The sequence below is a fragment of the Rhagoletis pomonella genome, unplaced genomic scaffold (assembly GCF_013731165.1).
Source record: "Rhagoletis pomonella isolate Grant_MI unplaced genomic scaffold, Rhpom_1.0 Rhpom_scaffold_00002, whole genome shotgun sequence".
Taxonomy (NCBI): domain Eukaryota; kingdom Metazoa; phylum Arthropoda; class Insecta; order Diptera; family Tephritidae; genus Rhagoletis; species Rhagoletis pomonella.
In genome coordinates this window covers 68,080,952-68,108,731 of record NW_023458556.1, presented here as the reverse complement: position 1 = coordinate 68,108,731, position 27,780 = coordinate 68,080,952, and the positions used below count along the sequence as shown (strand labels likewise).

Below are 27,780 nucleotides of genomic sequence, written 5' to 3'. Positions count from 1 at the left end.
GTTAAATTTAAAAATTGTATTTCATACTAAATTTTTTTCTTAAAGTTCACTCCTTATATGAATTTTTAGTAACTTTCCTGCAGTAGTTATTTAAATATCGCAGTTTTCGTATTTTCCGAAAATTCGGCTATATGGAAGGCAATCACAGTTTTAATCCGATTTCACCCATTTTCATTACCAACCTAGGCTGGACAAATATTGAGAAGTGTACCAAATTTTATTGCGAAATGTTTCCGAGAAAACGAGTTTTGACCGTTGCTCCATACAAGCTGAACCACTTGTGCATCGCCCAATTGTAAAACCGCCTATCTCAAATTTTACAGGAGAGCGAAAAAAGGTTTTTTCTATGAAGGCATTGCTTTGAGAGGCGCTTTTTTCTCTGGCTATTATTTTACAAACATGTTATTTTAATAGCGATTTTACGATTTATATGCATATATCTGGATGGTGGGCTGTTTTGTAAAAACATCAACGAGAAATTCCATTAACGCAAGTACATATGCCATTTTCCGTTGTATATCGAAGAAAAATTTCATTCTTCTATGTACATATTTTCAGTACATATGTATATCAGATTCGTACCATAATAATCAGAATAAAAATAAATGATCAGAATAAAAAGAGAAATCGATTAAGCGGTGACTGGCTGTCCGTCCGTCCGTCCTTCCGCCTGTGCACACGATACCTCGAGCCAAAATTTAGATATCTCAACGAAATTTAGTATGTAGGCTTCCATTTATCCAAGGTAGGTTGGTATTGGGCGAAATCGGACTGTAACCACGCCCACTTCCCATATAACGGTATTTTCGAAAAATGCAAAAACTGCGATATTTTAGTTACTACTGAAGAGTATTCACTCAAAATTAATATTTACAATAAATTTTAGACGACAAATAAGAATATTATGAATTTTTGGAAAATGGGCATGGCACCGCCCACATATGATCACATATATGTATCTCGGTAACCGTTCTACCAATTTGTACCAAACTCGGTGTGGTTATTGTGCTTGCCACATAAAAGCAAAACGTTGAAAATTATTGAAATCGGACTAAAATTACGGCCGCTTTTCATATAACGGTAAATTTCAGAAATGCTTGAAACCTCAATATTTCGAAATTTAAGGACGCTAATTTACTCAAAATTGATACACCCCGGCTTACCATGTAGCGGTAGCATTCGGAAAGGTGAGAAACATATATTTAATACTTGCAATACAACTTCAACAGAAACAAATGTTTACCATACTACAAATCAATCATGGCTGCATCTGAAGTATAAATTTTTGTTTTATTCGAGGCAAAAAACGAAGCTCCCCGAATTTCTGCTCTTCATAATCACCATTTCTTTCTTAACGAAACTACAAAAACACTGCGGATGCCTTGTACAAAATTAATTTCACTTTATGTTAAAACTTTGAAACATTTTCATTCGCCACACATACATGCATACATATGTATATCATATCAAAGTGATTTTGATGAGCAAAACAAATCTCCTTGTTTTCGCGTTTAATACCTCGATATTTGTTATCGAATTCGCGGATGTATTCCCAAATAAGTTTCAGCAATAAGAGCATTGCGATAGATTTTTATTTTACTTTTTTGTTCAAAGCAAAAGTTAAAATTTCACTTAGACCGCATAGGCACAGTGTCAAAATCAGACTGCCCTCATTAGAACCTCGAAAAAACCTGTGTCCGTGGTCGAGATAAACATTCGAAATACATAGCTGCTGGTTACACTAATAATTAATTCCTATTTTATGTTTATAGTTTTCTATTTACTATTTAGTTTAATACCTAAATATGTAAAAGAACATGATAATTTATGCAAAAAGTGCTGGGGTCATGAAACAATAGAATATTTAATTGATGCGATCGGTTGAATTAACGAATATATAAATAGTGAAGCCTTTAAATAAAATAAATATTTTTGTTTTTTTTTTTTCATCGGAATTGTAAATTAAGCAAACCACTATAAGCTACTAAGTTGCATACATATCGCACACCGTCTTCAAAAGAATCACAACGTTTGTCAGAAAATGCGAAAAACTATTTCTTATCACATGATAATCATATGGGCAAGGGCGACTTTACCTTAGGATTTTTTTTTTAAATATAACAAAAATTTACTCCAGCTTTTTTAGCGCATAATTTCAAAAGTGCTCGAATTATAATAGAAAAGCCATTATTTTCCATCATGTGGAACAATTTTGTTTATGCAAATGAGTATGGAAACACTGAACAGGCACAACTTCTAGAAACACTAATTACTTAAGTTATGTTTATGCATACAATGTAAAAATTGCAAATATAGGAAAATTACAAATATTTTTTTTAACATTTTTTATTTTAAAATAATTTGTTTATAATATGAACGATTATTATCATAAATCAATAACAGTAAGTCTCGCCTTCAGTTTGGTAATTACTACGTACCGATCGAATAACATTTACCAAAGTTATATCGAAAAACTTAAGTGCATCTACAATTTTTTTCTATAAAAATTTCTCTTCAATTGTACAAATAACTTTTAAATAAAATAACCGGATTACAGAGAAGTGTGCCAGCGAGTGACTTTTTTCGTTCAAGGTGAAGGCGAAGCAATATCGTCCAACTGGAGAGTCCTCAAAAGGATTTCCCAGGATATGTTAAAGTCTATTGCATTTACCTACAGTCAGTTTTTCACATAATGGAATTAACTAAAATATTTCGTCGCTGGAATAATAGAGTAGTGTAACATAAAAAGTATAGTTTTGAGAAAAACAAATTAGAAGTTTTTATAATCTAATCGACCAAATCTAAACTTTACTTGTGCGCTGCTTATTCAAAATATTTGTATGTTAAAAACACCACAATTTTTTACTCTTTAACTGTTAATTCACAAAAAGAATCTATACCATTTTGACTTAGAAATGCCATTTTCGCCCATTTGTCTGAAATCATCTGCTTATACACTATTTTATCTTTGAACATTTTTTATGAAATCATTGTACACTATTTTATATTGGTTGCAAACTCAGAAAAATTAATTGATGTACATATGTCGATATTACGCTATTTTATTATTCACATTTTGAAGCTGCCTGTGAAAGTTACCAGCAATATAATGAAGTAAAATACTCTAACGTTATTTTAATATTACAAGAATTTCTTAATAATAGTCCAAGTGCATCATACACTATTTGTAAACAATTGTAGTACCTACACTGTTATTATAAAATTTCGTTTTTCGCGAATAAGTTCGTGATCCAAAAAGATATTTAAGAAAACTAAAGATTTTTCTAATAGATTAAAGGATTGTCTATCCAATGGTACGATTATCGAATAATAGTGTATATGGCGATTTATGTATGTACATACATACTACTACTTTCATATAACGGCAAATTTATAAACCGCGAAAAATGTGCTTCTTCGGTGACTAATGAAACCATTCCTCACCAATTTTCCAGACTGCATAAATGGACTTAAAATGGGCGTTTCTCGTCTTAATTGTATTGTGAATGTATGTAAATACTTATATGCTTAAACTACTACATGTGAGCGTTTTAACTATAAAATATGACGAAATTGTAAAAAGTCTCTGTGTGCATGCACAAAACACATTTCAGGAAAAGAAAAAAAGAGATATTACTGAAAAATGATGTCTAGAATTGTTGCAGCACAGTCTATATTAAAAAAAAATGCAAGTTTTTGTAAATATTGCGCGAAAATATCAACCAGAAAAACAGGAAATACCTGCTCCAAGTGAATTTTTAGACGCCAAATGAATTGAAACATCACGATCGAGTGTGCGAAAGTGTAGTCGTCATGTAATCGTTTTATCATGATTGTGACGATGAAGCAACAATGATTGGACGACCAATGTGCAGAAAGCCTAAGTTTACCTTAAAATGGTTCCAGGTATACGACGCGTGAATGTGTAACCTTCTTGGAGGTGCCACGGCGGGTTCTAATATTTCCAACTTAAATTTAGTAGCCTGATAAAATATCACTTCTCATTACTGTAGTAAATGCCTCAAGAGAGCTTTAGATTATAAGGCCGAACCCGGCTCTCCCTTTTCCATTTAAGGAAATTTATTGTCAGTACGGCACTTATAAAATAAATCTCCATAACAAATTTAAAATACTTCGAGAGATTTTCTATCCTTCTATCTAACCCTAATCTTCTTCCATGAATTTAGAATTGATTTTACATACCCCAGTACCAAGTCCCAGTACTCTACCATGAACACCTCGAGAGATAAGCAGTATAAAACAGTAAATTTGTACGGGAGGAACCATGTCCCCTTTTCGAATAACGCAAATTTTCTCCATGAGAATGGAATTAATTTTGTATACACATCTCGGTGCCAAGTTCCAGTCCTCTGCAATAAACACCTCCAGAGATATGCAGCATAGAAAAATCAATTTGCATGGGAGTTGCCACACCACCTTTTCCAATAACTCTCATTTTTCTCCATGAGTATGGTATTAGTTTCACATAAATACATACATATGTATTTCCATACCAAGCTTAAGTGCTTTACCCCAAACATTTGAAGAGATATGCAATATGAAACTTTCAGTCAGTACGGGAGGTGCTACGCCTCTTTACCAAAAACGTCCACTTTTCTCCGTAAATATGAACATGATTTCACACAGTGTTGGCAAACTGTTAATCTGATTAACGATTAAAAATTAACGATTAAAATGTTAATCGCGTTCGACGATTAAAATTAATTAGTCGTAATCAATTATGCGATTAATGATAACATTTTTTTAATCGTTAATCGCTGGCTGCGTTTACGTTTAATTAAAGTAAAACATTAATCGTTAATGCAATTAAAAATAAAATCTGACTAATTTGTCTAGTTTGTCCGAGTTTGAAACCAAACACCAGTTGTAGTAAATATTTTGTGTTTTACGCTTATAAAAAGCACATAATATAAAAAAATTATAATTATTGTTATTAGTAATACATAAACTGGGAACTTTTCCAAACCTAGTTTGTAAAACGTTTGTTGGTATATATCTTAATGAAAATGCACACCAAATTGCTTAGATTGATGAGGAAACCCGACTTAGCCCTACCGGATTAACTTGGTTTGTGTGCACAGGGAAATTCCAGCGTAACTTGATTAATCACCAAACCTACTTGATCAAATTAAGAGTTAATGATTAAAAATTAATTTTTTAATCGCGGTTACGATTAACTCTTTAGTCAGATTAAAATTAATCATGATTAACTGTGATCAGATTGAATTTAATCGAATTAACTAACTGATTAAAACATCAATCGATTAATTCCAACATTGATTTCACATACATATCACTATACCAATTTTCAGTTCTCCCCCACAAATACTTCCAGAGATATGTATGTAATATGAAAATTCCAATTTGTATGGAAGGGGCCTTGAGTTACCGGACTTACTTTCAGTCTAAGACCATCCTTCCGAAATCCGTAGTAAGCGTACTAAATTTCCATTTGATCGGAAAACCGGTTAAGGAAGTAGCCTATTTTTCAATCCAGTTCATAAACCATCTTTGAGCAAAATTTCATTTTCAAACAGCTGGCAATTCTTAAAAAAGTAAAGTAAAGTAATAAGTAGTTAAAGTAATCTATCTGTGTTTAATTAAACTTTTTTAACGGGCGGCAACTTTTCCAAAAAAATTGCCTATTTTCCAAAGTAGGTCATAATCTATCTGCTTGCAAAATTTCATGCAAATCCATTCAGTCGTTTCCGCGTATTAATTTGATTAAATTTTTTAACAGGTGGAAACTCTTAAGAAAAGTAGCCTATTTTTCAATCTAGGTCATAGCCTATCTGTGTGCAAATTTTCATGCAAATCCATTCAGTCGTTCCCGCATATTAAATAAATTAAATTTTTTAACAGGTGGCAGCTCTTAAAAAAATAGCCTATTAACCAATCTGGCCCATAAGCTATCTGCGTACAAAACTTCATGGAAATCCGTTCAGTCGTTTCCGCGTAATGATTTCCCAAACATCCAAACATACAAACTTTCACATTTATAATATCTATACATATAATAAAATTGTAACAGGTCGATGTCTGTACATTATAGATATTAAGGAAAAATTAATGTGGAGGGTCTTTTTTAGAGCACCAGAACCCAAATCAACCATTTTTAGAATTTTTGTCTGTCTGTCTGTCTGTCTGTCAGTCTGTCTGTCTGTCTGTCTGTATGTTTGTTCGCGCATCACTCGAAAACGAATGCATGGATTTGAATGCAGTTTTCACCGATGTATTGCTACAGGTCTAAATTAAAATTTAGAAAGAAAAAAATTAGAGATGTGCCACCTGTTTGAAAGTTGGAGTTTAAGTAAATTGATAAGAAAAAATGAATATTGCAATATGGGCGTCAAAAGAAAGAGAATGAAGAAGGCTTACAGCCAGAAATATTTTTTTAGAGTTGCCACCTGTTTTAAAATTTACATTTAATTTAATTTATAAGATAAATTGAATATTGCAATATGGGTATCAAACTGAAAGGGTTTAGGAAATTATATTGCCGAAAATATTTTTAGGGAGGGCTGCCACCTGTTTGAAAAATTTTATTGAATTAAATGATAAAATAAATGAAATCTAAATCTACATCTAGATATCTATACATATAATAAAATTGTAACAGGTCGATGTCTGAACATTATAGATATTAAAGAAAAATTAATGTGTGGGGTCTTTATTAGAGCACCAGAAGCCAAGTCAACCATTTTTAGAATTTTTGTCTGTCTGTCTGTCTCTTTGTATGTTTGTTCGCGCATCACTCGAAAACGAATGCATGGATTTCAATGCAGTTTTCACCGATGTATTGCGAGAGGTCTAACTTAAAATATAGGAAGAAAAAATTAGAAAGATGCCACCTTTTTGAAAATTGGAGTTTAAGTAAATTGATAAGAAAAAATGAATATTGCAATATGGGCGTCAAAAGAAAGAGGCTAAAGAAGGCTTACAGCCAAAAATACTTTTTTAGATTTGCCACCTGTTTGAAAATGTACATTTAATTCAATTTATAAGATAAATTGAATATCGTAATATGGGTATAAAACTGAAAGGGGTTCGGAAATTATATTGCCGAAAATATTTTTAGGGAGGGCTGCCACCTGTTTGAAAAATTTTATTGTTTTAAATTGATAAAATAAATGAAATCTATATCTACATCTATACATATAATAAAATTGTAACAGGTCGATGTCTGTACCTTATAGATATTAAAGAACAATTAATATGGTGGGTTTTTATTTAAGCTACAGAAGCCAAATAAACAATTTTTTAATCTCTGTCTGTCTGTATATTTGTACGCACATCAGTCGAAAACATGGAATTGAATGCAGAGTTTTCACCGATGTATCGCTAGAGATCTAGCTTCCAATATAGAAGAAGAAATTAGAGAGTTGCCACCTGTGTTTAAAATTTCAGTTTAGGTCAATTGATACGGTAAAGTGAATACTGCAATATGGCTGTCAAAAGAAAGAAATTTACAAAGGCTTACAGCTGAAAAATTTTTGGGGAAAGTTGCCACCTATTTGAAAACTTTAATTTAATTTAATTGATAGCATAAATGAAATATTGCAATATTGGCATCAAACTAAAGAGGCTAGGAAATTTTAATGCTAAAATATTTTTAGTGGATTTGCCAACTGATTGAAAAATTGTATTCATTCAAATTTTTAAAATAAATGAAATATTCTTGAAGCGGGTTTGAAAACTTTAATTCAGTTAAATTTATAATATAAACTAAGTGTTGCCATATGGGAATCAAACGAGAGTATTTGAGAATATGTTAAAGAAAAATTAATAGGGGGTTTATTAGATCAACAGAAGCCAAATATAAAATTTTGGTATGTTTGTCTGTATGTTTGTAAGCGCATCACGCAAAAGCTAATGTATGGAGTTAAATGCAGTTTTCACCGATGTACATCTTGCTAGAGCTCTAATTGAAAATATAGAATCCATTTTTTTTTTTTGTTTTAGTTTATCGTCGATCATTATTCCTAGGTATTTGAACGTATTAACTTTTTCCAGTGTATCGTAGTTTATATTTAGAGTTAGCAACGGACCGTTCTCAAAATTTCGCCTAGATATAACCACAATTTTTTTTTTCTGTGTGGAAGGTTTTTCGCTAAAAAAAAATTAAAACTTTTCGTTGTTGCTGCCAAAAAATTAAGAAATCTGAGACGTCGCGTTTTACAATTTCATACAGTTCTCTTTACAATGTATTTCACTAAACTACTAAACGGCTGCACCGACTTGGTTCATATTTGGCAAAATAAATCTTGAAAATAAATATTCTGACCAAAAATTTACTCGGTATGTAGCTCGGGATATTCCTAAAATTCTTATACAGACTAACCGCCCAATTCTATGTTTTCTTGATAAATTTTTTGTAAAGAAATTTCATCAAGATTTGTATCAAGCAAAAGCTTCGTTCGCATTCTGTGTCAATATTTATAAAACAAAAGCTCTACGATTTCCACATTAGTGGAACTGATTTCCACATGAGTGCAACTGATTTCATTGTCACATATGAAAAATATGAATTTAAAAGCGAAAAAGTTTTTGACTGCCGTATCCGAGTATGTAGAGATGTCGACTATAATTCCGTGTGTCGCAGGTTCAAATGCCGGCACATGGAGTATTTAATTGTTAGAAACAAATTTATTAAGATACAAAATTTATACATTTCACATGAAATTTCAATTTGTCAATAGCATTTTCAATCTTGATAATTTATCAAGAAAAGGGCTTTTGATTTCTGTGCTAGAATACCAATTCTTGATAAATAATAAAAAATTGAAAAATTATAAAGATTTTAAATTTATCAAGTACACAGAATCGGGCTGTAAAAAACCAATATATCTCTAAAACCAGTTATGCTGGGAACTGAAACTTAGCACTGATGTATATATTGCAAATGCAATAGCTTATCTCTGGAACTACTTACGCTAACGTCCTGAAATTCTACACAGCTACAGTTTTTATCAATACCGTACTTATGTCGAAAAGTGGTAATTATTGGAAAGACTGCATCGATATACTTTTACGTAAACGCGCAAGTATCACTCGATTGGGAACAATTTTCTTCTAGATTTCTAAATCCCATTGAAATATTGCAACTTTGTTTTTAGTTTTTAGTAAAAGGTAAAATTTATGTGAAAATTTTGAAGATTTTTTTTAAATTTTGCACAAAGAATGGAGCTTTGATTTTTCGGGTTTCGTTATAGACTGCCTTATATCTACATACCCATTTGCATAAAATGATAGCCGTTTTCGTTGTTCGGAATAAACTCAAAAACCACTGAATAGAGTTCCGTCAGATTGTCGGAGGTTATCTGACATACATATATTACATGCTACTAGAAAACTCGCTAAGTGGTGCTGGAGTAGAGCTATTTATAAAAATCGTATTTATTAACCGATTTTGTTCAAATTTTAAATGTGAGCTATGTACCTGTATGATAAAAATTTACCCGATTAGTGCCGCTGGAGTTAAGGTTGAAATTCATAACACGTATTCATTTTATGGTAAGCAATGGTTTTGCAGAAAATGAACCCAATGGATGGCGCTGCAGCCGAAATGTATAGAAACCCCGTGGTTGGTCTGCTTTGGCCCTATGTTTAAGTTATACGAATTTAGTTTTCAGATGTCTAAATGAACGATGGGGTTAAGTTTGTAAAAGTGGTGAATTAACAAGGAAAGATCACCGTAGGTATATCAATTGCTCCATTTGAAAGATACTTAAGAGATCACACGACTCATTTAGCAATGTACCGGAAAACTTTTCATCCTATAGGACAGCGAGGATTCTTGGCCCTCCTATAACAGAAAACTCACTTCTGTGCTCTTGAGTTTCCCTATAAGAACTTTTATTGGCATACGCATCGCACCAATGTTGTAGTTGCAAGATCATACAAAAAGATTACGGATGCTTTGCAGAGATCCCACAGGTGGAAATAAGACCATTGGTAAAGCTCATGACACCAAAAGGGATAGGTATTCCATATGGTATCACAGCGTTACTATTATTGGCCTATGTGTGAGGAGGATACTGCACCTTAGTGGTTTCAACTTAAAAATTTTGAGTTTACAGACTAATTTTGTTTTTAAACGCTCTTTTGCATTGGCCAACCAAAAGCTCTTATTAGGCGCTGCGAAGTAAGCGGGCATTGGCTAGTTAGTAAATAAATTTGCAGCGGATGTATGTAAAGACATACTTATGTACATATGTATGTTGATTGCAGACAGGGTAGCCAACTCATGTTTGAGAATTCCCCGATTTCGACAATGAAATTCTCCGATTTGGCCCGAAATTTCGTAAAATTCCCCACACATAGATATCTGCTCATTCGGCCTTATCGCGAATTCCATGTGAACATATATTCCCAAAAATTATAAAGCAAAACAAAAACAATTTTTCACGATTTATTCACATGGAGTTGGCAATAAGGCAGATTTACAAAAATATATGTAATGTATTTTGACATGTTGCTGGTCTTTCTGTTTATTTTACTTTTAAATGTAAAATGTCTATGTATTTATAAACCAAATCAAACTTTTACAAAGTTAGTTAACATTAAAAAAAAAATTATATTGTTCTCTATCCTTTACGCCTATTTTTATAGATTTATTAAAGGTCATTAAGAGGTCGCGATTTAAAAAATTTTCAATATGGCGCTTAAGAAGCCTAAGCACAATGTGTATACCAAATTTGGTTGAGATCGGTCAAGTAGTTATTGAGATACAAATATATGATATAAGTGGGCGGTGCCACCCCCATTTTCCTAAAATTAAATTTTTTTTAATTTTTTTTTAGTCATTTCTTTTTATTGTAATTTTTTAAATTGTATTAAAAAAATTCTGTAACTTATTTTTTATGGTATTTGAGTATTTAGGTTTTTCCATATATGAAATTAATTTTACAATTTGCAATTTATATTTAAATTTAAGTAACTGACTTACCTTACTCTAACCACCTCCAACCGGACTCGAAGCTGCGTTTGCCAGGGAAGCAATTAACTTTGTCTTAACAGCACTGACAAAATTCAAAATTATTTATGGAAATTATTACTTATATTGAGTAAATTTACTTCCTCAAATTAGTGACGCCCTATTTTTGAATTAAGGAAAAACTTTTCAAATTGGTAAATTTTTCGTAGTGTTAAGGAAAAAATAGTAACTCTAAAATAAGGATACTGTTTTCTTATTTTAGGGAAATGCTTTTTTTTGAGTGTAATGTACATACATGCGAGCTTAAAAAAAATCGTAAAATTTCAAAATTGCTGCGACAGACATTCTGCATGCTGCCATATTTTTTAATTTCGTGATACACCCTTGAAACTTCGCAAATTTATTGTATTTAATACCGACATGCATTGTCTTTAATGTAAATATTATTTTTGAATACAAAATTTGAATAAAAAAGAGCAATTTTTATAATTTTTCGCATAAATAAACGTTTAAGACAAAAAAAAGAAAAGGGTGTGACACTAAAAAACTCGTGTGATTTTCTCATATATGTAGGTATATGAATTAGGGATGTTGCGAATGTGAAATTTTAGACATCCGCGGATGCGAATGCGAATGTGGATGTCTAAAATCGAACATCCGCGGATGCGGATGCGAATGCGAATGTCAAGTATTTTTAAGAAATAATTTAGGTAAGTAAATTAGATGATTTAGGTAGGTAAATACAAAAATGGAAAAGGTAGTAATTTTTTAATAAAGTTTATTTTATTTAGTTCTTGAATTTAAAAATAGTTTTTTAAAAGGGTTGTAAATCAAACCTGCACCACTAAATAACTGCTCGCTCGAGGCGACAAATATCAGAGTGGGAAACTTGACAATATTTTGAATTCGACGATTAACGCTGCACCAGTTGAGAGGTTTTTCATTTATATTTTTTTTTTTTGTGGGTGCAAGAAAAATTCCTTTTTGAGAACTGCATCGGGACTGAAAATGTCGGAGTATCCTCCTGACTTTTATGAGGGTGCCTTCTTCAAAAGCTTCACCTGTAATGAGAAGCCTGTAAATAGTTTTCTTATTTGCTGAGCTCGACTTTTCCTAGTTGCAGCAGTCACAATTGATTACTCACCGCTGTCGATGCCATAAGCTATCAAATCCGTTTTGTTGTTCGATTCTATTCGCTTATTGGGTTTTCATATTTTGAGGCAGATGAACGCAAATTCTCAACATATATTGCATACGAAGGCCAACTCGACACTAGATAATAAGCCGTTTTATAATTGAAAAAATAATTACACTTATCTAAGAAAAATTAAAAAAAAAACTAGCGATGAATTCAGTTTTTTCAACAGATCATTGACAAATAACATTCGCGAGTTATGTAATTCTTACCCAATTAAAGGTCAGACCTACAGCTTTTTAATTATTTGAGCATCGATTCTCTTTATAGCTGGACGTTGAAAATTGCTGCTGAAAATCCCTATTGAAGGATCTTACGCTTTGACTCTAAATGGCAAAATATGATGGACGTAGTGGGACAATTTTGCCACAGAAGTTCTTAGCCAAGGACCCAATGTACATGTATCCCTATGAAAAAATATTTCCCGAAAATAAAATTTTCAAAGAGCCCCACTTGAAATTATTGAAACGACATCAATCGCAAATCACGACATTGTGGTTTCAAATTATAGTGCACACTTCCTTCTTTCATGTCTAGTAGCTTTTTTTAAGATTGGTCCGCAAAATGATAATAAAGAAAAACAAATTAAAAGGACTATGTTCTCTTTGACGTATGTACGTCAAATATCAAGTAGAAGTGGGAACTTGTATGACTCAGTTATATAGCTTGAGAAATAATGTGTGTAAGACGCTTTAAAGTTGATAAATCTGACTTTTGGCTGGCTTTGTTACACAACAACGGGTAACCCGACCTAACGTCGCGACGTATCTCTACAGGCAAAAAATATTGGCAACAAATTGTCATTTAGTTTGCCAGATATATGTTTTATCAGTGCACTTGCAGAACATTCGCATTCGCAAAAGCTCCGCATTGATTTTTGCGAATGCGAAAGCGAATGCGAATGTTCAAATTAATGCAGAAGACCCCGGTTGCGAATGCGAATGCGAATATTCGCAACAACCCTGATATGAATATCTACATACATTCATATCTATCCGACCTTTTTACATCCTCAAACAAAGATTGAAATATTAATTTTACTGCATCTATTATTTTGCTTGTTATTTAGTTGGAAAAACTTTGCTTAATTAAAATTCCAATCAAAAGTTGATATCAGTTCAAAGTGGCAACGAACGGAAAATACTCGTAAAATAGAAAAAGGATGACATGCGACAATGTTGCGGTGAATAACTCGAACCAATCGCTTGTATGCCGTGGAAAATCAACGACTTCAACGAGCGTGAACTTTGCGAACTCTAATTACGCTGTGCCAAAGCGCAGACCACAAACACGGCTACTGGTTGCCGGCTGGAATTGAATGCCTATGAACTCTCGATTTTATCCCATGTATTTCATTTCGTTTACTTGTACTTCTGTTGTGTTTTCTGTTGTGAATGTCAAGGGACTAAGTGGTATGAAATGACGAAATTGGACTACCAGTATCTATTGGCCGCAATAAGCGGACACTCATACTTAATTGGTCGTAGGAGGTAAATATCATGAATTCCTGCGAGTACGTCCATAACGAGCGGTTTAAAAGATTAGAATCATGCTTTCTAAAAAAATGGAACACAAATTTTTGGACCTCAACTAAATTACGCCAAAATGCTGGTACCAACATTCGACTTCAAACAAGTATTGTAGTTATTGTTTTCAGAGACCTGGGTATATTAAAGTTTAAAGAGCCATTTTTTCGCAAAACAGAAAAATGTTTGTCGAATAATTACAATTACTAAGGTAGGCATTCGAAATATTACCAATTCAAATTGGTAGAACTTTGTATGCATTTTTTCTTTATTCAAAGACAGCATGCAGGGTTTAAGAAAAATTGTATTACTATTCGTTATTAGTCATCTTTAGCGTGGATAAGAGCATCGAGTCTGTCCGGGAATGCATCAAATGTTGCACGAATATCGCGTAACGGAAAGGTAAATCTAAAAATCTACCGAGAAAAGATTTTAAACGATGCTTTGTTACCTTGGGCACGAAAGCTATTCGGTATAAATCTTCGGACATTTCAAAAAGACTCGTCACCATCGCATAGAGTCTGCGAAATCCAACTTGCTTTAGGAAAAAAAGCTCTTGTTCGGACGCAAGCCCATATTTTCCCATATGGTCCATTATCAAGGCCAAGATTGCTTCTCGCCGCCAATTGGGCAATTTCCACCAGACCACATCCGTGAATTCTGTGAAGCATTCCCGGACAGACTCGCTGCTATTGTCCGCGCTAGAAATGGGTTCATCGAACAATAATAAATTTTTCTTAAACCCTGACTAGTTCTCATGATGAACTTTTTTCACAAAGCGGTCAATACTTTGCCCATAAGTGGGAAATTTAATATATTTTAATGGCACTTGATGGAGTTTAAACTGGGCTGCAAACCACTCCAAAAATCGGGGCGGTTCGGTTCAGTGGTTCGAACCACTTAGGAAAAGCTTGTACCGGTACAATAACCGGTTCACGAGTATCGCTGAACCGTGGTTCGGTTCCGTTCAAATAGTTCAATTTTTTGCTAAAGGATACAAATATTACAAAATTATGGCAAATCTGTAACATAAAAATTAAAGGCTCTATTACTAAGATCAAATTCATATATGTATCTACAGGTATAGTGGTGGAAAAATAAATAGGGACATTTCAGTAAGTTTTGGCTACTTTTCTTTTGTTTATTTAATGTCCATTTATTTTTAACCATATGAATCTAAGTTTCAAACTTTGCACAAAAATTATAAAAATTTTGCAAATTTTCATCTAATAAAAATTTCTAGAAAAAAATATTTTTTTAAGTTTTAAGTTGATTAATGGCAGTTTTCACGGATTTTCATCCACTACAAAGTATGTGGGAAATTTTTGTTTTTTGTATGGTAGAAAATGCGTAATATAAAAAATTATTTAAAATCAACGTGATCAAGGCGAAATTAGAAAAATTTTTATAAACTTTTTTGAGGTTTGGACAACACGTGAACCTAGTCGAATAGACAAAAACAGCATTCTCAGAATTTCAAATTAACACTCAAAATCTTGGCTTAATGCTGACACCCTCATTTTCGATAGGTTAGAGCTTACACTAGGGCTTAACTGCATATGTAAGAATATGTAGGAGTGCGACATTTGAGTATTTTTCTTTTGTTGGTTAATGTTCATAAATTTTTTATAAAAGTGTAGCTCGTTATATAACAAAAACCATACAAATCCTAATTCAAAAAATTGTACGAAAGTTAGAAAAATCTACAAATTTAAACAAAATTACATCAAAGTATACATTTTTTTATGAGAACTACAAAAATCCGAAAATGCAGTTTTGTGGTTTTTTGCCTGGCGTTGTTAAGCATTTTTTCAATATAAAAACATTTCAATCGTTCTTTATATGGGCGAAATTAAAACTCACGTATATAGTTGCCATCAAACAAAAATGTTTTTCAGGTTTTACCATCCAAACCGGTTTTCAGCCCTGATTTTAAACCTTCCCATCTTTTAAAGTTCTTGAGTTTTTTTGGTAAAAAGCCGTGAGACCTTTTGAAAAATTCAACATGGCGTCCCAAATATTGCATCTAAACTAACCGTAAATTAGATTTTGCTTTTCAAATTTTGTGCCACCGGAGAACCCAACACTAAAAGAGAAAAGTTCTTTACAACTTTGGCATTTGAATATGCTACACATTTTTACCAGAAATTGTTGAAAATTGGCGAAAACCGAGACAATGCAAAAAATTTATCGCACTATTATTGTAAGTTTGTATAGAAAATTTGGGAAGTTAAATTCTCTAAAAATTTGTTACAACCGTTTCTTACGCAAAATGCAAAATAAGCTTGCAAATCGCAAAACCCAAAAAAAAACCTAAATTCAAAGATGGCGGAATGTTCCAGTATGAAATTTAGGGGCGAGACTGTGGGTCAATGATCTATGTACGTGTCAAATAGAAGTACACTGCATAAAAAGTTCGCTACTACAATCATTTTTTCTTCGTACCAATTTGATCTAAATTCACTTGGCTAAAATTTAACTTCTAAATCCCTAAAATATTGTAATTTTACGTTGAAAAAACTTCAATAGCTTTAAAATTTGGGGAGGTTTAAAAATAGGTTAGCCATATTTGACATCGGGGGGCAAAACTACATGAAGTGCCATTAAAATATAAGAAATTTCCCACTGATTATAGGCAATTTGGCCACTTTGTGAAAAATTACATGAAAATGCTGAACTTTAGGGCCTTTCGAGGCACGTCATTCTGTCGTCCGTTTTTTTTTAATTTTTCGCGGGGCACATTTTTATGATCAAAGCTTTGTAGCTTAACAAAAAATTTTCTCCATACAATTAAGGCGCAGAACGAGCACACAATGGGCTAGCTTTTCTCAATATTCATCGCAGTCTGCAATTTAATGTTGACTCAGTATTAAAAGAATTTTTATCTATACCTCGGTGAATTGCATGTGACTTTTCTTTGAGTTTTGCTAAATTATATCCACAATTAAATACAATATGCCAAATACTCTAAATAATACAATGATATGTTTGGTTGTTAAGGATGACTTTACATAAAACCCCCCAAAGAGAAATCCTGCGCCCGGCCCTGGTTTTATGTAAATATCAAAAATAGTTTCGTTGTTAAGACATAGCGTGTTTTGAAGCTCCCTAAAATATGTGTGTGAATTTTGCACTACAGTGTCTTTTGTTGCTTTAAAAATACATTAACCTGTAATCTGACCCAACACTATTTTTTATAATATAAATCCATTATCTGTACACAAAAACGAAATAGAAACAGATTCGAAGACAAATGGAATTAGCTACCTTCGCAGCCATACGCCTCATTTTAGTGTTCTAATTCGCTTAATCGCGAGCTTCATTTAGCTTCATTTTACTTTAAAATATGTGCGGTAAAAATAAAACGTCATTTATGAGAGAAAAAATGTAATTTTATTTATTTTGTTAATTTTTATTTAGATTTTTAACACATACGCGTAGTTTCAATATAACACTTTTGTCCAGATAAATATATATGTACATGTGTAGAACAGTTACTTAACTAGTTGAATTGAGCAGCTAGCTACTTACATAAGTACGAGCCAAATACTTGTAATATTTGCTGATTGTGCTGCTCTCGTTTCTATTATATGTTTGTAAAAAGTTTCATCGGTTTTCTCACATCTTAATATTTTTGTTTAAAAAAATTTCAGTTAGGTACATACTTTTGTCAGTTTTATACTTATTACGATTTAGACACACATTAAAAAATACAGTTCGTGAAATATTTTATGTAATAAAATCAGATATTCCTCTAAAAAGTTTAAATTATAAAAATATTCATACATACAATGTGATTAGGTAAAAATTTACTTGGCTTAAAATTACAAAAGTACATGAGACAATTACTATTTGGCAACATTTTTCAAATGTGTTTTATGTATATATATATGCATCAGGGTGAATGTTTTCTTTTGGAAATTTTAAGACCCTACCCCCCTAATTTTATTCGTTTTTATGAGAAAACTTATTGCCTATTTTTATAGATTTTTTAAAGGTCATTTGGAGGTCGCGACCTATCGATTTAAATCAGAATGAATTGAATGACTACTTTTAATTCGATCTCAAAGATCTCAGAAGAGGACATATATGCCTTTAAAATGGTATAGATATAACAACGGTGGGCAAACGCGGCTCTTTGAGCCAAATGCGGCCCTTTTCTTAGCAAAGTTCCGCTCTTTTTACTTTTTCTTTGCTTAGAATATTTTGGCTCTTTTTACTTTTTAAAATACATATTTCTTTGCTGGACATTCTTTTCCATTGTGTTGCTTGTTTTTTTATTTTATTCTTTTTATATACACATACGCAAATTGAGATCGGAACATTACCCGCAATTGGAGAATGAAAGTTGAATTTCTGACTTAATGTTCTTTACCGATAAAATGGAACATTTGCAAAGCTTGAATTTGTCTCAAGATAGAATAAAAATGTTTTTAATTTGCCGAAAATTATTTTAAAACTTGAAGCTAAACTACGTATTTTTATTCATGATCTCAAAAAAAGAATATTTCATCATTTTCCATGGCTAGAAAAAATATTGCACATGATTTAAAAGCAGATTTTGAAAAAAGATTTGCCGATTTGAAATTATTTGAATGTATGCTTGCATACTTCATAAACCCTTTCTTATGTAACATAATTTAGAATGAATTTACAATACCCGAATTTACGCTATACGCGAGATTTGTGTTTTGCGTTTTCAATTTTATACTTTTGAATGTAAACAAAATTTATATCAGATGTTCGTCTAACTTGCAAGTTTCTGCAAATTTTCTATTCGCGCACTATTTTGGATATTTTTCTCTTGTGAGAGAAAAGATGATATTTCGCCGGAATTTTTCTGTTGGAAATTTTTTACTGGAGATTTTAAACGAACGCACCTATTGAGTAACCAACATTTAACAGAATTGTTACGAGCGGCTTTAAGTGACGTATAACCAGATTTTGAAAATTTGGCCAAGGGGATCTTTTAGGTTTTCTTTAATATCTATCTTAATTTTATTGAAGAATAAAATTTTTGTTTCTGTTGTTTTTTTTTTGGCTCTTTGTAGCATTTAGCATTTACATGTGGCTCTCTTCGGCCTCGGCCTTGCCCACCTCTGGTATATGATAATCTATTACTGTAGTACTATCTAAAATTAAATCTATTTTTAAAGGCCTATATGTCCTCTTCTCAAATCTTATTCGATCTTTGAAATCGAATCAAAAATAGGCATTCAAAAATTCATAAATCTACAAAATCGTATGTTCTAAGCTAAATCGACAGGTCGCGACCTCTAAGTGACCTTTAAAAAATCTATAAAAACAGGCAATAATATTTCTCATAAAACCGAATAAAACTAGGGGGAAGGGTCTTGAAATTTCCAAAAAAGAATATTTTCGATGGGCACCATAATATGCATATATACATGTGTACATGAGTGTAGTATGAATGCGTGTAAGTATTTAGCTAAACCAACCGATTGTGGAAAATACCCGTTACATTACAAGATGGATGATGGTTTAAGCTTAGAAAATTGTATTTGAATTTTTTCCTTCAAACTCGCTTATATTGAGTGACATAAATACTTTTGTTTAGTCATAATCGTCAATATGTTAGAGATAGAAAAGGAAATTAATTACTCATTTTTGTGGGAAGTACGAATACAAGTAGAGCAGTGATGGGTAGCGCTGGCAGAATTCCATAAGCATTTAGAGCAGAAGTTCCCAAACTTATTTTTCTCGTAGACCCCTATAAAAACTTTACTGGCTTCAGTGGTCCCCCCGATGCACAGTGGTACCGCTCTCGAAGGAAGGCGGTCATAGAGGTTTTGTGAGCGATGAATCCGCGGTTTTTTGTCTCGTTGTTTTGGAAAAAATCCCTTTGATGAAAAAGTGCATAGAAATGTGATTTTTTTAATTTTTTATTTATGTAAAGTCAAATTACTACTAGATCATACAAACAATGCATACAAAAGTAACATAGTTTTAAGTGCATAATAAATCTAATACCTCTTTTGATAGCTCAGACTTGGATTTTCGCGGTAATTTTCGAAGGCTAGATATGCAAGGATCAGAATTAAGAAGTAATCTGTGCAAAAGGTCAGTATTGGTGAAAACACGAGAATTTTTTCTAGTGTTGAAACGTCGAAATTGCCTCACTAGCTTATTGCACGATTCGGCAGCTTCTTCGGAGAGCTCACCAATTGGCTAGATTGCGAAATCAATCACCTCGGACCCATGGATTAAAACCTTATGAACAGATGGTGCTAAATTATACCACGGATATGCCCCAACTAGGTTTTTCGCAACTTCAAATGCATAAATTTTAAATTTTTTAGTATCTATTTTATAACCCGACGATAGGCACTGCTGGAAGTGGTAACACTTGTTAATAAGAGCCTTATCTATTCCAGTAATTTTTGCTGAAATATCAGAGTTTCGTAAAAATTTTCGAGCGGTATTGCCGTCGTTGGATGTGCCGCTGCCACCGCTTCGGGGCTTGTCCACAACCAAACCTAAACGTTCCCTAAACTGCTGCTTGTAGCTTGTGTCAGGGCTTCAAAAACTTTCCGTTTCCTTTCTTCTTGGTTTTTGACGCTTTGATAGGAGAGCCATTTGTCCAATATAAACATTCGAGCAAAAGAACAATTATAACTCGATCCTAAAATAAATTAAAAATAGCAAAAAAAAAAAATAGTGCCAATTAAAAAAAGAAGTGAAACCTTGAAAACCTTTTTGAAATTGAGGGTTGTCGTATAATCTTTATGCATTACCCAGAGGCAGCTAAACGCAGTTGGAAGGTTTTGATATTGAAACTAAAGATCTATGCAAACATTTTGGTACTAATATCATGCGTGCAATTTGGTGCAAAAGTTATTACAAGCTTTGATAAATCGGAAAAGGGAATTTTTTATACTTTCTGCCGCTTATTTAAAATTATATTTAAACTACTATTACGACACTTTAAAGAAAAAAATCAAATACGTGGAATATTCTACATACCTTCAGCTTTCAGCTCCATATCAAAAAAGTTCTGACAAGTAAATATTTTTGATCAAAATCTTCTCCACGATTCACTTAAAATAATGCGTAGTTTTAGAACTAATAAGCACTTATGGAAAGTCTTCACTTCCGACGGTTGAAACGGAGCTTTAGCTTTAAAAAATTAATTTTTTTTTCTATTCCCAGTTAGAGTGGCTGTTTGTTAGTAATTAGACAAGATATGGTGTCAAAATGACACATCAATATTTTTTTCGGATGACCTACTACGGTACCACTGTGCGATACTCATTTCTAACATATTTCCAAAGCTCATCAAAAAATGTGAAGATTAAATATAACGATGTAATTTTGCATCGCGGGTGAGCTCCAAAACTAAATTCGGAGTGGCAAACATAAAAATAAATTATTTTCCTGTGTTCTATCCCTGCAAAAAATTGGACTAATCCGGGATGACTCCGGGAGCAATCGCAAAGGAGCATGCGACTTATACCACTTTTGATCTCTTTATATGGAATGAACTGTTCGCTTTTGTTCGAGCATGTCCTATGCAGAGACTAATTGTTCACCTTTATACCCGAATGGGTATAAAAAGCGACTAGTCACTTTTAAAAAATAAAAATAAAAATTTGCGCCAGCTGAGATTCGAACTGGGGTGTTCAGTTTTGTTAGGCGGATAGTCTCTCTGTGTGCCAACGCCGCACATGAAATTTCATTGACTAAGTGCGTACATAACATTAAATCATTAATAGTACCCGTGAGAGATGAGTTGGGGACTAATTGATCTCCAATTATACCCATAAGGCATGAGTCGAGACTAATTGACCTCCATTAGTACCCGTATGAGACTAGTTGCGACTAATTAATGCCCAATTGTACCCGATTCGGAATACTCTCTTTAGAGATTAGTCGCACAATTTTTTGCAGGGATTTAATAAAATAATGTTATTATACACTTGCAAGTTTTGAAAAACAGAGCTTGTAAAGCCACGAAAGAACTATCTCGCTTTGAGGAGTTATATTTTTAAAGAGCAATAAATAAACTCCTCACATGTTCGGCTCACTTGTGAATTTGCATGTGATGTATTTGTCAAGTAGTTTATTTGTGTTGATGGCACCATTTTTATTTTTATCGCATGATTCAATAATTAAAGGTTTGCTCATTAATGACATTAGAGATTTGACACTCCCTTAGCTTCCCAGTAGAAATCGGTTTTATGCATTCTTGAAGGATGCTTGCTATATGAGTGAATTAGTGTGAGCAATTCATGCGTAGTCATGAATTTCCACGAATAAATTCAAATTCTAGCGAATTGCAAGCGAATTGATAAATTTGAACTGGAATTTTTGTAATATTTTCAGTCTTGTACAAAAATTGTAGTGAACGGACGTGTTGTGCGACACTATTTTCAGCAAAAACGGGATTTACAAGATATGCATCTGCATATGTAAGTGGTACTTGTTTGTATGTCCCCGTATATTAAAATGTATCAGAAAAGTAGCATTTACATATGGGGATCTTGTAAGAATACTTTAATACTGTTCCATTAATGCATGTTTGTATGTTTGAAACATTAATACAGCCATATGCATATAGCAGTAGTACAAGTGTATGATTAAGGTACGCATACGCTCTGAGAAACCACGTGCGTTAAATGGAAATGAAGGTTCATTTATACTGGCATGTATACACAGCAGCAAGCTCATGCCACCAACAACGATGTTGTATGCTTAAGACTTCTACTGGGTTCCTTACAAAAAAAACACAAAACTTAAAACAACAAAACGGCTAAGCTTTTTACGCTAATCTTTTAATGCAAAAACTGACAATAGGGAGAAGAACGAGTCTAGAAAAATAGATAACAAACAACCATGCAAGCAAGAAGCACAAAAAGTGTTCCACCGTCTCATCCTCTTCAAGGCAGGATGGGCAAATGGACTTGTCATTTACGCCTATCACAGTCAGGTATTTGTGCCACGTGACGTGACCAGTCAGCAGTCCCGTCTTCTCAGTGAGAGGAAAAAACTAGATAGACCTTCTGAAATTGAAGGCAACATGAGTTTTGCCCACCTGCATCCACTCGATTGCTTTCAGTCATTGCTGAGCAAAGTATCCACCCAGTTTCTGATGGTGGCATCGATGGCCGAAGTGGTGGGTTGCAATAACTGGTTACGGATCGAGGAATGCCTGGTCTAAGCCAACTGTGGCAAAAGGGTTAGATGTCTCATATCCAGGCACTCTTGAGTTACCCCTGGGTGCCTTTAAAGCAAGCTCGTTATTTTTACCAACATAATTTAGTCGAGACTTGCATTGCCGAATTAGTTTGGAAGTACTTAGATAGAGGGCTGGCCAATGCCTTAAGTTTTGGAGCCCACAGTGAATATTCGACAATGTGCGAGTGCGGGCTCAGTGCTGGAATTAAACCCTCAGAGAACTCTCTCTCTCTCTCTACAATCTCTTCAACAAAGGTAATGGCGGCGTACTATCCTGTAGCATTGAAAAAACACAAGTGCTCAAATATCTGCCGCCGGCGATTTCCGCATCGCGTCACTCAGTGTTACGCTAAGCGCACATTGCATCCGATAGGCCGACCGATTTCGGCCAAACAATTTGACCGTCCGAACTGATGCGCACACTTAACCAGATTATTTGCCGACCGTATTTGTACACACAAATCCTAGTTTTCATTACAATTTTGTAAGCAGTGAAATATTTTGATACATTTTAATTGATATACTCTAAACATGTGATTTTATATGTAATTGTTTTGTTTCTGCACCCAATAACTTAATTTTTCGCAGTCCATTTGGTACTTTTCACCTGACATCGGACGGGAAAAACAGACATGTTTGAATTTATCGTCACTGACGGACGTCAACGGCCGATGTCGGTTCGGTTATCAGTTTATGTGTGAGAGCGCTCATATAATCACAAGTGTTTATTCATATCGCCCGCATATAGCCGATATCGGCCGAGCACAATTCGGCCGATGCCGGCTGCAGTGTGCGCGTAGCGTTATACCAACATCCGTTTCTTTTTAGTCTGCAGGTGGCCTTTAAGGCTTCCCCACGTACGATAACACAAAGTGACGGTAAGTTCACCAGTGCGTCAAGAGCACTATAAATAAAGGTTAAATAAATAGACTATCAAGCAACCATTTTGGTTCTTTACTTTCGAGATTTTGGTGGACGTCTTAAAATATTTAAAATTTTGAAATCCCGGCGGAAAAACCGCAACTTTTTTTGGTGATGCAGTCTAAGGTACATATGGCCCAAAAGGCGGACTGCTACATTAAACTGCAGTGCTTTTTAAATACCGCTGATAGATCGGATAATTTTTCTTCTTGCACCTGAAAGCATGAGCATGTGGCATTATTTAGTATATATATACTTAAAAATATTGTAGGAGTTATGAATGATTCAACAGCGCACTGTTACATTAAAATTTTTGGAGGTACTTTTTAAAGCTGCTTTATTTTATCGAAAAAGTCTGCTCTCCTTCTAAAATGATTTCAAAAGTTGGTACACAGTTTCTTAGCTTAAGAATCGGACAACGTATTAATTGAACTGATAGAATAAATTTTGAGGTCAATATTTGCAAAAAATAGTCGAACTGTTACGTTACAGAAAAAGGCTGTTACGTTACCTGTGCGATATAGTACGTGTAGCGTTAAGATTATAATTGGTTTTTTTTTTTTAAATGGCTTGTAGTCTGTTTAATGCAATAAGTAGCATGAGAACATGATAATTATGAATACATATATAAAAGTTTCTGAAGTTATGCAGCCGCAGGTCGTTTCCAAAGTAATTTTCTGCGTACAACTCGAGCTCGAGCTAAGAACTACGGCAATATGTTGAGGTTTTTCGCGGTTAAGAACATGAAAATGCCATTTGGTACTATTTTTTACTTCAAAATGCGCCTTCGAGTAGTGATTCACGACTTTTACTTTAGAAACTATGGTCATTGGAAGATGGCGTAATGAGTTAGAGAGCATATGCTTGGTTTGACTATGTTAGATTCGAGAACACAGCAGTTAAGTGGCACCATTCGAGAATGCATTTTGAAGGATAATAATATTACTAGAAAAATAGGTGAAATAATTCGAATAGCTTTTTATTATTCAATCGCAAAATCTTCTTCGTTTAGCTTCTTATTTCTCTTCTTTTGGGCCCATTCCATTTTGAAATAATATAATTCTCGCGTTTTTTATTTTCAGAGTCTGTCTAAGTTAGACAGAATATAAATTTTAATTATGGGACAATATCACGTGGAATAGCTTACAATGTTGCTTGCAAAATGAGCTCTATCTGTAACTAAATAAAAAAAATTTTTACCAGAAAATTCAATTAGTAAAAAAGACTGTTACGTTACAAATAGTTTTCCACCGAAAACACATGGATAATGGAGAGTATAGGGAACAAAAAACTTTTTGATATTTTGAATTGTTCCCTATCCCGTACATTAAAAAATACTGCAGACTTTATTTTCATATAGAGTTATTTTCTTCGACTACTTTTTTTTATTAACTTCAAAGTAATACAAGGCAAGCGAAGAGAAGCAAGTATAATGCAAAAAAATTGTGGTCCTTAAATTTAAACTACCCTTTAGTTTCATGTTATGCTTTTTTAATTTTCATTAATTTAAAGGTGTATCAGGATTAAGTGAATGTTCATGTTTGAGAGAAGGAGATTCGTGTTAATATTTACGTTTTTCTATACCTTAGCAGTAAGGATGAGGTGCCGAGCCGATGCCTTTAAATGACTGTGACTGTATGAGAGAGATCATACAGGAAGCCATTTCAGAAGCCTTTTGGATTTGAACGCCAAGCGATAAACAGCCTCATAAGTAAAAGCACTCTTGGAAGACTGCATGCAAAGATCAGCCTACATTGCGATTACTGGGCGATTAGTTCATATCCAACGAAAGCCTCGAATGTCATCTGTCACATGTCAACGATTGATCTTTTTCAGTGCTGTAAACCAGTTTTGAACCGTCCCTCAGCTTTTTTCGGGCTTCGAACCGAACCACGTTATAACGCGTCTGTTTGAATGGTCCCATAAACTGGCGAGGCAGTAATTACGACCCATGGTACGGGATTGTGTTCATATTTCGAAAACTTTTGTAAGGAAATTTCTTGTTTATGGTCTTGCCCAGTTACATATTGTAAAACTTTCACTCAAATCTGCCGGCAATTCGGTATCCCGAATCTGCTATTAGGCTAAAAACATTTTTACGCAAATACATATATATACATATACATATATGTATGTATATATTCATATATTTTACATACATATTTATATAGGTATGTTTCTTTAAAAAAAAAGCGAAATACATTTACTCGTATGTATAATAAAACCAGTCTCCATTGGTATTACTTAGAGGAAATGAGAAGGTCCATGAATAAAAGAAACAAACAAAAATTATTTTATAATATAACTTTTCTTAAAGAATAAAAAGGTTGGCACCCAGAATCTGTAGTTTAATTAATATATGCAAATGTCCCTATTTAAACAAAATATTTTAAACAATTTTAAAAGATTACAATTAAAGCTAAAAACTAAAGGGCAAGTATCAGAGACCGAAAATAACCGTTCAAAATCAAGATTTTTAATTTTTCGATCAAGAAGAATTATTAAATATGGATTTTTAATTCGTTCGGTCAAATTTAATCATTATTTTGAGCTTTTTATCTCTTTAGTTCAAAAATAATTCATCATTTTTTAACGATATAATGGATCTAAAAAATTAAATCTGCAAATAACGTTTAAAATATGATCTAAAAAATAAAAACACAAAAGTAACGATTATTCTGTATCGAAAAAAATAGAAATCTTAAAATAACGGTTAAATTTTCAAAAATTCAATTTTCACGGTTAAATTATGATTTTTATTATAACCCAGCAAACATTGAGGTTAGTTATCGATTAGAGAATGATTAGAGAACTAGCCACATTCGCCATATTAAATGTATTTGCAATAAAATAATAATGAATAATTTGAACTTAAATATAATTTATGATTCATTCATTTGAAATATTGCTTATTTACATTTATTTGAATATGCGTTATATCTCTAATCGTTCCCGAATCGAATTCTAATGTACAATTAGAGAATTACCCTAGTTATATAATGTAGAAACCCAAACTTCCCTAGCGTTAGAGACTGAATTTGCTGAGAAAGATCATAACCGTTACGGACCCTGGAAATTACTGTTCCATTATTCGTTTTGTCTTTTAATGGACCTTCTCGAGCATGCTCCTATGAATGAATTGTTTCAATTGTGTGTAAGAGTATTTTAGGAATCGTCATCATGTGTAAGTGTGGACTTGTTAATACAGCTGTTATTTTCTTAATATTTATTTGTATAAAAGTTCAGTACTAGTGTATGTAATTTCAAGGGTATTTTTTAATATTTTAAATTTCTTTACATAAATTCATATAAATACTTACTAATATAGTTTTTATTGTAGTGTCGTGTGATTCATATTGGTGTAGTTCGATAAATTCATCAGTTTTGTGATATGGAAGTTGCCATACAAGGAATTATAAAACAACAAAGACAAATTTTGGATTCTTAAACGTAGATTGTAAAGTTCCGCTAAATATTTTCCTATTTGGTTGTATTTTTTAAGATTTTGAAATTAATTAAAACCGACCGTGAGTTATTTACGATGCATGTTTGTATGGAGTTGAATATACATATTAACAAAGTTCTGCGCCTACAAATAAAATACCTTTCAAGGTGCACTTTGTTTAGCTTTAATTTTATTCTTTTAGGTAGAATTTCTACGTGCTCTCACATAAACATAATTATCTCTTTATGTAAATACGTTAAATTCTATTTTGATTGTTTTTGGTTGACTTTCTAATTGATATCGGTATACTTCGTTAATTTTTTATTTGTTCAAAGTAATACTTTAAAATTCAAAGTATTTCTTAGTTAAACTTTTAATGCTTTTTTTTATTTAATTTAATTTAATTTAATTTAATTTAATTTAATTTAATTTAATTTAATTTAATTTAATTTAATTTAATTTTATTTTATTTTATTTTATTTTATTTTATTTTGTTTTATTTTATTTTATTTTATTTTATTTTATTTTATTTTATTTTATT

The 27,780-nt window shown here is 32.8% G+C and overlaps 1 protein-coding gene across 1 annotated transcript in view; it reads right to left on the bottom strand.

The window, feature by feature from the left end:
• Positions 1-22,758, bottom strand: part of LOC118754495 (elongation of very long chain fatty acids protein-like) — a 38,164-nt gene extending 15,406 nt beyond the window's left edge. The window contains exon 1 of the mRNA XM_036489374.1: positions 22,731-22,758. Coding sequence (XP_036345267.1) covers positions 22,731-22,758 — 28 coding nt within the window. The remainder of the gene's footprint in view (positions 1-22,730) is intronic.
• Between the last annotated feature and the right edge of the window lie 5,022 nt (positions 22,759-27,780).